This window comes from Aptenodytes forsteri, unplaced genomic scaffold, assembly GCF_000699145.1.
Source record: "Aptenodytes forsteri isolate BGI_AS27 unplaced genomic scaffold, ASM69914v1 Scaffold53, whole genome shotgun sequence".
NCBI classification, from domain to species: domain Eukaryota; kingdom Metazoa; phylum Chordata; class Aves; order Sphenisciformes; family Spheniscidae; genus Aptenodytes; species Aptenodytes forsteri.
The window spans coordinates 14,605,026-14,618,403 of record NW_008795909.1 but is presented as its reverse complement, the minus strand read 5'-3'; the positions used below and the strand labels follow the sequence as shown (position 1 = coordinate 14,618,403).

Genomic DNA, 13,378 nt, shown 5'->3' with positions numbered 1-13,378 from the left:
TTCTTAGCAAGCTGCTGTGTTTGGTGTTTTTTTTTTTTTTTTTTTGGTGGGTTTTGCTACTGCTGAACCTGATCAAAGCAGAAGGCCAACTGTTCTTCAAGGGTCTTTCATTCCTTCCAAATCCCTGCTTTGTAAAGTAGAGCTGAGATTCAGAAGACCTTGAAGTGTGTGGCTGTGACCTTAACTTCAGCACAACTCGTATAAATTAAAGGGTTTATTTCCATTTTCTTGCTCTCTGCCTTGCATGTGTTTATTTTGCGTGGTGTAAGCATGATGTTATCTTTGTTTCTAGTACCGGGTTGTGGTGCCGATGATGGGGGCCATCTCGGATCTGTGTGAATCACTCTTCAAACTCTCTGGTGTTCCTGCAGAAAATGTAAGGATAAATGCAGCACAGTAATTTTGATAAATGTTTGTTCTTGAAACATTTTGGTGGCTTAGCTTTTAAATGGGTGATAAGCTGAACTTAATGGAATAGTGACAAAACCCTAACAAGTTTGAATGCTGTTCTTTGATTGTAAAATAAAAAGATACATCAAACAATGTGTTTATTCTGATACTTCCGTTGCAGTAGAGAGGTTTAAGAGAAGGGGCAGAAAGCTAGCCTCCACCCCCAACATTTCTGATAGCGTAGTTTCCTAGTACTGAGAGATGTTCAATGTCTGTTTTGGGTCCACCTCTTCTTGAACATCCTTTTAATAACAAAGAGATCAGGTGAGCTTTTCCAGAGGGAATGGTTTTGTAGTTGATGGGGTATTTTCAGGATGCCAGTGTAGCACTTCAATTTATTTCCGTTAATTATAGATGTGAGTGATCTGTGCCTGAAATCCTAGCCTGTTGCCACTTTGATGTTGGGATCTGTGCTGTTGTTTCCACCAGCTGTTGGAATCGCATCTCCTCAGTATCTCTGTAGAATCAGTCTGTTATTTGCTTTGTTTTTCTGATCCATCTTAACAAATACAGCTAATTAGCTGCTGGGTGCTCTTACAGAAAACAGTGCTGATGGTGTGCTGAAAATTCTGATAAAGAATAGGAATAAACTATTGCTTGAATTTAAAGTTAGTTTGCCTAAATTTATGTAAGCTTTTATTATAATCTCTTTGCAAATATCACTTGCTGTTCTAGATGGTGGTGACAGACGTGTATAATCATCGATTCCACAAAATCTTCCAAATGGATGAAGGTTTAAATCATATAATGCCAAAAGACGACATCTTTGTGTGAGTAAAGTGGGAAGATGCCATGATGCAAAGAATACTACAAAACACTCGCTTTGGTTTCAGGATATAAAACCTCATTTCTGCCCCCCCTCCCCCCCCCGCCCCAAACCCTAAGCCTTCCTGTAGACCTTTTGCATGACTTAGCAGTGATGCAGCACTTCTTCTAGCAGCAGATCAGCATGTGCAGTGTTTTAGTAGGTGTTTTTCCTAACAAAGGAAGTCATGGCCCTGGGTGATAATGAACTTTTTGTTTGGTCTGTGTTCTGCAGTTTGGAACTTTCTACAAGCCTATTTCATAGATGATAATCTATGTCTGGATTACAGTTACACTTTCACTGGCATTTTTAGGCAAGCTCAAGCTTACTGTTCTTACGTTCCAAATCAGCCAAAAGCCTTGGAGCTGTTATTAGGATAGCATGAAGTCTAAGCTGTTGTACTCTGCCTCTTCTAATGCCCAACATAGTTGTTACAGCACCCAGCTAACCATGACTGGAGGTTCTTGATAGACTCTTGACTGGCGCTTACACTATTTGTGCCTTAACTGTGCTTGTGAGGGACTTTAGCGAAGCTGAGCATTTGGTTGTGCTTGATGTTTTACATATGTGTGGTGGATGAGATGTCTCTAGTCATCTGTGAAATCTGGTGAGGAGAGCAAAAGTAGCGTTCCTCTGTTGCAGCTGGAAAATGAAAAATATTGCACATGAAGTGCAAAACGGACTTTGAGGCTCACAACTGAACCTGGGGCTTGTGAGGTCAAATCCAGCCTTTCATCGCAAGTCCAGTCTTCCTCATGTGAGAATGTTCCAGTGCAAGGATGTTGCTTCCATAAAATTGTTGTGCCAGTGTGAAGTCCTGCACTACTATACTCTGGTGCAGTGGGTACCTTTCACTGCTTGGGATGCTGTGACATACTGCTTGGTGCTATTCTGTCATGCTGTCTGTCGTGACCTCATTGCTGAGATTGAGTTTTTCTGAAAGTTCTTGTCATGTTGTTGTTTTCTTCAATTGCAGCTAAAGGTGTGGCCAGTTAGGATGCCTAGGAGGGACATTTGGCTTCTGTGAAATCTGTTTTGTGAGGGTATTGTGAAGTGGTTAGATTGTAAGTAAGTCTGTCTCTGAAGCCAGTAAAACATTGAAAAAACAAGAAGCGTGTTATTACAGTAGTAATTACAAAAATACCCCACTTTCCTACAGGCATAACATGTTGCATATTCCTCCACAGAAAACAACTGTCTGAATTAGCTCTGCTCCATGGTGGGGGGGAAGCATTAGCTGAACTGCAGCTCCATATGTATTTTACTTTGCAGTCACCACTTCCTTTTATGTGCAGGCACAACTGTAAATGGGGTGATGCTATGAGTCATAGTCGTAGTGAGTGAACTGACCTGGGTTAAAAATAATCCTCCAAGGAAGAGGAGAGCTAGCAGGAGGAAGTTTTGCTAATCCTGTTTTTCCATGTAAACCGTCTAAGATGTTTTCAACACTGGGACAAGAGCAAGCAGCCAGGCACCAGGGCAAGGATTAGGAGTAAGCTGCTCATAGGAACTCCCTTTAATGGGTGATGCTGCCAGGAAAAAGATAATGTAAAGTAATATTCTAACCTACAGCTAAAAAACAGCACTCTCTTGTTGAAAGGGAGTCTTGTCTCAAAAACGCAACGCAGAAACACTTGTTCATAAAGAGCAAAACTTTTTATGTAACGGCAAATGCATAATTATTTTTGTCGTGGACAATCTGCTTACCTTGTCTGGTTATAAAAAGTCTGCTCTTAGGTGTTCTAAGGTTTAATTAAATCATTCAAGAAATGGTAATAGCAGTGCGAAGGTTCTTAAATTCTGCTCTGTTTCCATCTATTAAGGTCTTGTATCTGCTGAAGTGGGTGTGAAAGGAGGGATTGACAGTACATCAGTTTTGTGTTAAGACCAGTACAAGGGGGGAGCGATCAGGGTGGGTCTGAAACTCGGGATTTCTGAACTGCAGGTTTGAGTGATTCTTTAGGAATTTTTACCCTTTTGCTGTTACTTGCTTGTAGAGCCTGAGGTGAGCAGGCTGTGAGAGTGTAGTGGCACTGGCAAAAACTTTGAAAATTGTCACTGAAAGGACTCGGTTGGATTTAAGACTAGCTGTGTTAGGTTTTTGGTTCATTGGGCTCTTGCAAACTGACGGCATTAAGGATATGCTGAAGGCATTTTTTTTTGTTTTGTTTTGTTATTCCATGTATTATGTGTTTCTAGTATCTTTCTAAGAAATTTACGATTTTCTTTAGTTTTTCCTTGCAGGAAATGTTTTTATTTTTTCTCTGTATTTAGCCCATGGTCTGAGGAATCCTTGAGATCTCTGTGAATTAAAACTCTTTAGTAAGTTGAAACTGTCTTGTGCGAGTTTTTTCAGGCTTTCTAAATCTTAATGTTTAAGACTGAGAATTATCTGAGTTGCTTTTGGAGTGGTAATATTGCCTGTTTGGACTTGGTACATCATTGGTAAAAAAGTGCATAACTTCCAAAGTAATGTAAATATTTTTGTTCTGCTGGCTTCAAAACTTGTTTTCCATTGTGGAATGTACGTGTAGCCATGGAGGTGCATCTCTGCCGTCTGCTTCTTGCAGAAAGGATGATTTTATACCTGCTAGAGAGGACTCCTGCACAGAACCCCACCCCGGCACTTTTAGCTGTCACACTGGCCCTCGTATGTTTTCCTTCAGTGCTGGGACTTCTCTTGGGTTGTCTGCCTGCTCTTTTTGCTGAGAAGCAAATGCTGCTCTGACTTGCACCTACCACTGCTACCCACCTTGGGGCTGGACCCAGGCACTGCAGTGCACGCTTTCTTTGTGGGCCTCTTCTCCCAGACCAGAGCAGGAGTAGCCCCGTTCACTCCTCCTGTGTTCTCTGGTTAACTTGTTCCTTCTAGCCTAACTGGTTTAGTGTTCCTAAAATTTCCTGCTTTTTATGTTTTTGGCATGAAAACAGAGCTTATGCTTATCCTAAGTGCTGGTTGAGTAACACTCAGCATTCGTTCTTGCACCTTAGCTGGGTTGATGTAACTGTGGAACTAGATGATAACCTGGGTCAGGATACAGAGCAGTGTTAAAATAACCGTTCTCTTGTCCGGCGTGGGGTGCCGTGTTGCTCTGCATACAGCTGTCCTGGTGTACATGTGGAAGCGGATCAAGAGTGGGGCAGGGGCGGATTAAACAGAAACTTCTCAAGTGCTCCTCAAGCTGTCACATGTCTGGCAGAAGTTATCAACAGTAACGTGTCAGATCGGGGCTTGTTGCCTTCCTGAAGGTGTTGTGTGATGCATGGCTGGAGAATGTGGTAACCTGGTGGTCGTATGTTCAGATTGCTACTGCTGCCAGTAACATCAGGAGTTTCTGTTATCCCAGCAACTAACTTACCTTCTTAGATTACAGGCAAATATCTCACTGTTTATTAAATGGAAAAATAAAAAATATTTCAAAAAAATCTTAAGTCTTTCAGAATCTTCCACCTTTAAAGAACAAAATTGCTTCCACTTGAAACTAAAAATATGTAATTGAAATAATGTATAGTTGAGAAATATTTTATTTCCCCATAGTCAATGAAGAAGGCTTGAATGCCCACTAAAAAGCATTTTGTTCTTTTGGTTTTAAATTAAGACCAATTCTTTAGAGAAGTGACAGGAAAAGACTTGCTTCTTATGACTTGAAGGATGCCTCTGTATGCCTGCATAGTCCACAAAATGTTCGGCTTGGAAAAGATCCCCTTGTGCTGACTGGTGATGTAGTTGTGGGGTGTATCACTAGTTACACTGACTAATGTGTCTCTCTTCTGTTCCTGAAAGAAAACTGTCTTTGTATCGATTAATGAAGGGGAACAGCTGCCTTTTATTAGAAAATATAACTGTGTAATGTTTTACAGTGACAGTATTTTCACCCAAAATTCACAACTGAAATAAGTAACAACCTAAAAAAGATTCAATAAATCATGCTAACCCATCAAAAGTGTATTTGCACTATAGTTATACTGGATATTGCCACAAAATAAACTAAGAAGACTTTCTAAAGCGTTAAGTTGGGCTGACAAGATAGCAATTGATTTATAAGCAAGGAAGAAAGAAAAAATTAAATATAAATGGTCAGTCTCTTGCAGTATTTCTCCAGGTTTGCTTTGCTGAAAGCGGTAGCCAGACCTGGGTCTGCATATGACAACAATATCCCCGCTGGTTCGACAGACTTCTGATTTTAGAGTATTGTGCGCTAGCCAGCTAGCAACACACGTCTCAATTCAAAATTCAAGGAAGAATCTAATACTGTAGAAGACCTGTGCCCCAGCAGGGATGTGATTTTGAAAAAAAAAGTCATCAGTACTTTTGTACTGTTGTCTTGCAATGCTTCAGTTGTAAAGGTCACTGAGCAGGAACTGACACAACATGTTGCAGCAGGAGTAGCGTAGCTGGAATATTCTTTATTGTTTTTCTTATATTTGCTTGACAGAGGACACAGTCTGCAGCACAGATATTGTAGTCCAGACTGTGCTGTTGATGAATATTTGTGAAATGGGCAATATGTGGGAATATTGAGCTTGCACCTTTTTTGGGTGATTTCAGTGATTGGAAAAGCTGTATTTTTTTCCTGTTTTCACCGTAGGAATATGAGGGAAGACATGTTCAGCTTTCTGTGATTTTTGCAGGGCACCTTGGACATCTTGAGACATGTGTTGTGAATTTTCACGTCCTGCTAAAGTGGTGGGAGATGCTGAATCTTGGGGGGGGGCAAGGGGGCCAAGAATTGGACTCCGTTTGGAATTTAAGCTGAATGGACAGTAATTTAAAAAAAAAATCCAATCTGCCGTGGATGGCTAAGATATATTTTCCCTTTCAGCTGCTCAGTTTCTGGCTCATCGATTCTTGTGGTGTATTACCTTACCTGTTGTGCTCTCTGATAGTAAAACTTCAAAAAGAAGAAATGTGAACGTTACTGGGCTTCTTGACATTTCAGTGACTTTAACTCTCAGATGCATCCCAAAATGAACCTGGCTTCTTTTACACAAAAGGACAAAACTACACATTTTCTTCTCCAGGTCACCTGAAAGGGGAGGAGAATTTGGGGCTAGAATTCTCCAAGCCCCTTCTTTCACGAGGCTTTGCGCTCATCTCTTTCTCATCATGACAGGCTTGGAAATGCAAGATGTGTTAATATTTAGCATCAGAGAAGAGGTGAGATGCTTGCAGAAATAGGGGGGTTTGATGTAAGACTTGAAGCAAGATCACTGACACGATGTGTAGGGGCAGCGCAGCCAAAGAATGGTGGGACTAGCCCGCTTCTTACAGCATTGTAGATGTTTCTTTCGAGGCATGTTGTTCCTGTGAAAGGACAGGGAGATCTGTGGCAAATGATCGGAAAGTCACTTATGTAAAGGTGGTCTGCAAATCAATTTGACAACATTAGTTCAGTGTTTGTGCTGAATGCTCTCATTCTCCAGGCTAAGCAGAGAACAGCATTCAGCACATAACCGAAATGCTTACTATTTCTTTTTCTTAGGTTCTGTGAAGTCCAGCCCCGCTAGGACCTCCGGCTCCCGCTCCAATGTAACACCCACACATGCACCATGCTGGTGATATCACATCACCCAGGGATCCTGCTGGAGCTTGGAGCCGGCCTACAAGGGGTCAGGTAAGTACCACTTGAAAACAAACTCCACAGCCCGTTTCAAGGGTATCACTCTTAGTATTTCTTCTTAGTTCTTAAGGCCTAAGAAGAAAAATGTTTTGATGGATAAACTAGATAACCCTGTTCTCTTAGCCTGGCTAATGGGGCATATAATGTAATATGTATTGTTTACATTGATAAAAGTTTCACAAATTGATTTGCAGGTCACCTTTAACCTATAAAAGTGTGCATATTTGGATAAGATATATTTAGTTTGCCATACATACCATGTTTTCTGCCTTCTCTTACAACATGCTGTGTATTATGTTTAGATGAGTTCATGATCTTGAAAAACCATGACTGGCTGCAGAAGTGTCAGGTTTGTTAACGTGACTGAGGCTACAACAATTGTTGAACTGACTTAGGTCAGCAAACCAGCTAGTCTAGTAGTTTTATATGAAATGTCTGAGATGTGTGAGATCTTGTAGCAGACTGATCTGGGAAGTTTGTTCTCACTTGCTGAAATTGGTGTTTTCTTGTTTGAAATGAGGGTTTGTGTCCTTTCCAAAATGAGCTTGTATTTTTTTTTTTTTTAAGCTTTGTAAAAAATCTTGCTGGTTTAATTCCCTCATCCTTTATAATCTTGCTCCTCTGTAAGACTGGCAAAATCCTGTGACCAACTTCTACAGGGCAAACTACCTCTTGTCTGAAAAAGTTACATATGAAGTTTATTTTCTCCTAGTTTACTTTTTTGTATGTGTTCTGGTATTATGAAAGAAAGTAAACAGATTAGGAGTATTTCCACTTCCTAGAAGAGATCAGAATATGTGCAGCCAGGTTTTTTCACCCAGGTTTTTTCTAGTCGCCTGTTCATTCTTACTGTCAACTTTTGAACCTATCATCGTTTCACAGCAGTATCTCTGGTTGGTGTGCAGTAGTAATCCTGTTCAGACAGATCTGTTTGTCAGCTTCTGCAATGGCATTTTTTTCTGGTTTGTGTCCTTTTCAAAATGAGCTTTTATTTTTTTTTTTTTTAAGCTTTGTAAAAAATCTTGCTGGTTTAATTCCCTCATCCTTTATAATCTTGCTCCTCTGTAAGACTGGCAAAATCCTGTGACCAACTTCTACAGGGCAAACTACCTCTTGTCTGAAAAAGTTACATATGAAGTTTATTTTCTCCTAGTTTACTTTTTTGTATGTGTTCTGGTATTATGAAAGAAAGTAAACAGATTAGGAGTATTTCCACTTCCTAGAAGAGATCAGAATATGTGCAGCCAGGTTTTTTCACCCAGGTTTTTTCTAGTCGCCTGTTCATTCTTACTGTCAACTTTTGAACCTATCATCGTTTCACAGCAGTATCTCTGGTTGGTGTGCAGTAGTAATCCTGTTCAGACAGATCTGTTTGTCAGCTTCTGCAATGGCATTTTTTTCTACTCTTCTCTGTTCTCGTACAAAATACACTTCTTTTCTTGGTTGTTGCTATAGACTGATGTGATCCACGTACTGTTTTCCAGCTGGAATTAATATCATAGATCCCAGCACTTGGGAGGGAATGTTTCAATAGCATACAACGTATATATTAGCCTGGTGTTTAGCTCAGAGTATTTTTTTGCTTTCAGTGCCCTTTCACATAGCTCTGCCTTGTCTTTCTGTAGCTTTTCATGCTCCTGTGCGCTTGCTTAACTTTAGTTTGCAAACTTCATTGCTCACTACCTCCTTTCTGAATTATAACCGCAGACCTGAAGCCTTCATAATGCTGATGAAGACTGGTCAAGTACTACCATATTGCTTAGCAGTTTTCAGACACTTTTCAGAGTTGTTATGAATTCTAAAGGCAACCAGCCAATATTCAGCAGTGTGGTAGCAGCTGAGCTAATGACTCCGACTTCTAAAACTGTGTTGTGTAGTCTGGTGTAGCATCATCTTTATGTTCTATTATTTCAATTAAGTTGTAAGATACAGAATTACAGTGTATTGTCCAGGAATTCCCAGTATCAGCTCTATAGCCTTCCTTAAACTATAGATAAAGTATTTTACCTTAGATTTATTTTTTTTCTTTTAGAAGGGATGGCTGTTGCTCGAGACATTCAGAAAATGACAGATCCTGATTCTGATATGTCTGCCTCTGATACTAGTATGTAAAAGCTGTTCTGAGGTGGAGTGGGTAGAGGGGCACTTGAGTAACCAAATCTGTTATGTTTCAGTGAGAAGTGTGTGAGATGCTCTTTTGCAGAGTGTTGTAGGGCTACAGCATGCTGGCTGTTTGTGATGGATGACACCTGCATATGGGTAATAAGTCACTTTTTCTTTCTGTCCCATCTGTTCCGTCGCATGGGCAGGGCTTCATTCAGGTGCATGAGGGTGGAGTATAAACGGGGGCTGCATTAATTGCTGCTTGCAGAGCACAGTGTAGGTGGTGTGAGAGGCAGTCACAAGAATGTTGAGGAACGTGTGCATGTCGTCGTGTACTGATCTGTTTTATAGGAGTCCAGCTTAAGGGTCTCATAGGACCTGGAGTTGATCGTAGATGATATTCTGGGACTGAGTATGGTCTTTTGTTATTTAAATAGTGCTAAGTAAAGTAATTCACTTCTTTGTGGTGCTGTTTCTCAGGAAACTTTAGAAGGTGTGAACTGTATCCAGTGCTGGCGTCCAGCTGAATAGCACTGACAGCATAGAAAACCTCAACATCCATTTGCGTTGGACTGTCTTATGCTGGCTCTGATCTCTAATGCTCTTGGTGGGCTGGGCTGGGACTCTCTGGAAGGATATTTTTCTTCATGTACTCTACTGACTCAGTGCAGGCCCCGAGCTGGGATCCCTTTTTGTTTAAATAGGATGGAACAGAACTACAACTCTGAAATTTGTTCTCCTCCCTGCTCTACAAGGGCATTTTGAACACAGGAATAAAAAAATGTTTCTCGGCTGTTGAGAGAAGGGAAGTGACTTGTCTAATGTAAGAGAGCTGTTAAAGAGTTGGTACGTTCGGATATGTGATTGTGGTCTTGGTCGTTATGCATAGTGACATCTTTCATGAAATCTTTCTTTCTCTTTCAGTTTTAAGATAAGTCTGGGACAGGTGACTCACCAAATTAAAGAGCAGTGTGACTTGGCATTCCTGAAAACGAATCTTTTGTAATGAATAGTCCTGAAGCGAACAATGTGATAGTGTTGGACCACGTGGTTTCTTTTGACTCTGACATCTGCAAATATCTGATTTGCTGTTTCGCCCAGTAGCACAAGCTGTGTCTCAGTCTCCTCACTGTTCTCCAGAGCTGTTTGTTTTCTTCCAGAATGTTTTTCTTGTGCGTTTACTGTCCTTGGATTTTTCTATGAAGCAGATGTTTCCGAACTCTAGGTTTTCTGAAACAGTAATGTGAGCTCAGGCCATTAACTGTATGAGAGGCTGGGAGAATGCAAGACCCAAGGTATCAAGAGGGTTTCTTTCTCCAGAGGGAACAAACACTGTCTGAGGGATTTCAAAGTGCATTTAGTATTTTTCACTGACACCGTGATCTGGTTGAAGCAACGTGTAGTTGTCAGGGTAATGTCTTGAGAGGTGAGTGGCAATAGGGATGTGAATTAGGAATAAAGACAGAGGGAAGGTGGCAGTCGAGCTGGTGGTAGGTATGTATCCTGTGCCATTGTCAGCCATGGGAAGTGTTCAGGAAACTGCTCTGTAGCATGAAGACAGAGTACAACCCTTTTTGTACTTCTCAGGAGGACCTGGTGGAGAGACTTGTTGGACTGAGTTCATGTTGGTTTTACTTGCTGTGCTTCTTGGCAGTGGAAATAACCCGTGGAAATATCTGTCTTTCAAACAGATACGAAGTTTGCAAGCCAAGTGAGGATGGCTCGGAGTATGTTACTCTCTCTGTTTACTTTCGGGAAAAGACAATGAGGCAATCCAGCAATACTTCAGGGACCGTACTCTTTGGTCAGCCACTATTAATATCTGTGCCAAAACACAAGCTCACTGTGGATCACTTGTACAGTGTGGTTTTGGAGCAGATCAGGTAAGTCATGTCTGCACCTTTGAATCCTATGCAAAGTTCTAGTGGTCGCTTATTCAATTACACTGTAATACGATTACTGCATCCTTGTTAATGGGAAGAATTTTCCTTGATTTGTGTGTGGTGTATAGACCAGGCTTTGCATTGCATTAGTGTCTGGTGGCCCTAGGGACATTTCAAGGTCCTAGTTTTTTGGGCTCTGTAAAAGCAGGCTGTAAGAGAGTGCTGGTGGTGGTCACAAGGGAAGCTATCTGCTTGGTGTTGCAAAACGGGTCAGGAGCAGAACTCAGACCATGTTTTCAGGGCTCTCAGATGGAGTCACCGTAACTTATTTTTGCCTTTTCCATTTACTGCCAGTAAAACTTGGAACAAGCAGTGAGAACAGAGACTTACTGAATTGTTGATGTTTGTTTGACTCATTCTGAGATGCTGTACAGGATGGGTTCTGGTTTGCTGAGGGGATTGGACAACAAGAACTGATGATGGAGAGGGGTGCTGTTGTTCTGATGTACATTGTGTGATAAACATATTCCCTTTCTTTAGCCGCTATGTGAAACTCCCTTTGGCGGAAGAATACTCTACACCCTGCCCAGACAAAGGAACCTGCAATGGCTCCAATGGTGTGGTTGAAGGTAAAGTCCTTTCAAAATTGGCTGGAAGCTTTTCAACACTTAAAGCTTTTTATTAGTATTTGGTTTGTACTGTGTATATTTGGCTTAAGCTCTAGCAGATTGTTTTTTCACAATGATTAAACCACACTATTGCATAGGACTTCTGCATGATATAGTGAGAGTTCTTGTAGTCTGTTTTCCTTCCAAGGGAGATCAGATGTGTGTAACCAGCAGCAGGAGAACAAGGTACGGGATGCATTCGTCTTGACCAATGTCAGGGAAGTCCTTGCTTCCCTATTAGGTGTTCAGGTGCCTCCCTTCAGAGGCAGCTCCTTTCCTAATATGCCCTTTGGTGATGAAAACTGGCCTGTCAGGTCACAAAGACAAGTTCTGGGGAAATAAAGTGAAAATGGTATTTTTCTATTCATGGACCTAGAATCATGAGGTCTCATTCCTAGGTTAGATGCTTACAAAGAAGCTTTTAACATTGATGGCAAATGCATGTTTCTCTTTCTTCTTTGAAATGATTCACTTGTGCTGCTGTGAGAGTAACAACTGGAACAAGTTAAATGGGAAATTTTAAATGGGGAAAAAAATCTGCCCATTTTTCCCAAAGAATGGAAATAACTTTCCTGGAGACTTACATATGCCCTTCTGTAGAGACACCCAACTGCAACCTTGCTGATTCTGTCTTGGGATGTTTATTAGGGTGTGCTGTCAGAAGGTGTGATTGTTAACCGTCTGTGAACTGAGCACTCTCTGTCATGTCTGATACTAGGATATAAAACCCAGCACATTACCTGGCATCTGCTAAAGGAAAAAAAAGTTTGTTTGGTTGGGTTTTTTTGCAAAAAAACCACAACTTCAGAGGTAGTGGTTAGCAAGCACAGATTTCTTTTTCTCCGTGTCTTTTCATTACTTTCTGAGTAATCAGTGTGTGTCATAACAGGCTCATGCAAACAGCTGTCAATGTGAGGTGTCACTCTAAACTTTCATTGCAGCTCTTTAATATTGTGCTTGTTTTAAATGTTGCCAGGTGACATTGAAGAGATGGAGCATCAGGATGGCGGACAGGAAGGCAAGGAAAAGCTGGCAGAAGTTGATCCCTGCCACTCTGAGGGTTGTATGCAGATCGAGTCAGCAAGAGACCTGCAGCCTTGCAAGAAGCAGCATTTCACTTTTAGCCTTGTGAATTCCTCTGGGACCTCTGAGATAAGCTCCATTGTAGAAGGAAAAATCTTAAAACTGAATGGTAATTATTGTCTTGCTATGTTTTTTTTTTTCTTCCTTCTCCTTACACATTTGCAATAAATGTTTCTTCTTTCTTGTAGCTTTTTCTGCGCTTGCTATTGACTGGGATTCTGATACACGGAGGCTACTTTTTGATGAACAGGAGGCACAGGTTGTAGTATGCTCTTTTCATAAATAATCTATATGTAAATTTGCATGGTACTTGAAAGATTACAGTAAATGGTGAAATGCAGGTGTAGCTCCCTTCATAAAAATTGGAGTCACCAGCATAAGATATGTTTACTTAAAATCTTTTAGTGATAAGGTCTATAGATCTATAACTGCTGATCTGTTTCCAGTGTATTCTGAAAAGTGGACGTTTTAATTTCAAAGCTAAGTACTCTAATTCATAGTCTACTCAAACAAAACAAACCCCCAAAACTCAAAAGAAACCTGAAACCAAATTCATAGAGCCTAGTAGAAAGCTCAGTATTCTTTCTGTGAGAGTTCTGCTGGATCATGTTTTGTAACAGAATAACCTGTTGTTACTCTTTTGCAAAAAACCCAAACCCCACCAACTTTGAAGTAAGGACATACTATATTTTCTCTTATGGACTGTTCATAACACAAGAAAGGAGTGGCTGGAAGCTTGAGATGATTGTATGGGTGGAGAAGGGG

The 13,378-nt window shown here is 40.8% G+C and overlaps 1 protein-coding gene across 1 annotated transcript in view; it reads left to right on the top strand.

The window, feature by feature from the left end:
• Window positions 1-13,378, top strand: part of USP4 (ubiquitin specific peptidase 4) — a 52,425-nt gene that overhangs the window by 34,221 nt on the left and 4,826 nt on the right. Inside the window, exons 12-17 of the mRNA XM_019473438.1 lie at window positions 293-376; window positions 1,126-1,220; window positions 10,671-10,862; window positions 11,403-11,491; window positions 12,507-12,722; window positions 12,802-12,872. Of these exons, the coding sequence (XP_019328983.1) occupies window positions 293-376; window positions 1,126-1,220; window positions 10,671-10,862; window positions 11,403-11,491; window positions 12,507-12,722; window positions 12,802-12,872 (747 nt within the window). The remainder of the gene's footprint in view (window positions 1-292; window positions 377-1,125; window positions 1,221-10,670; window positions 10,863-11,402; window positions 11,492-12,506; window positions 12,723-12,801; window positions 12,873-13,378) is intronic.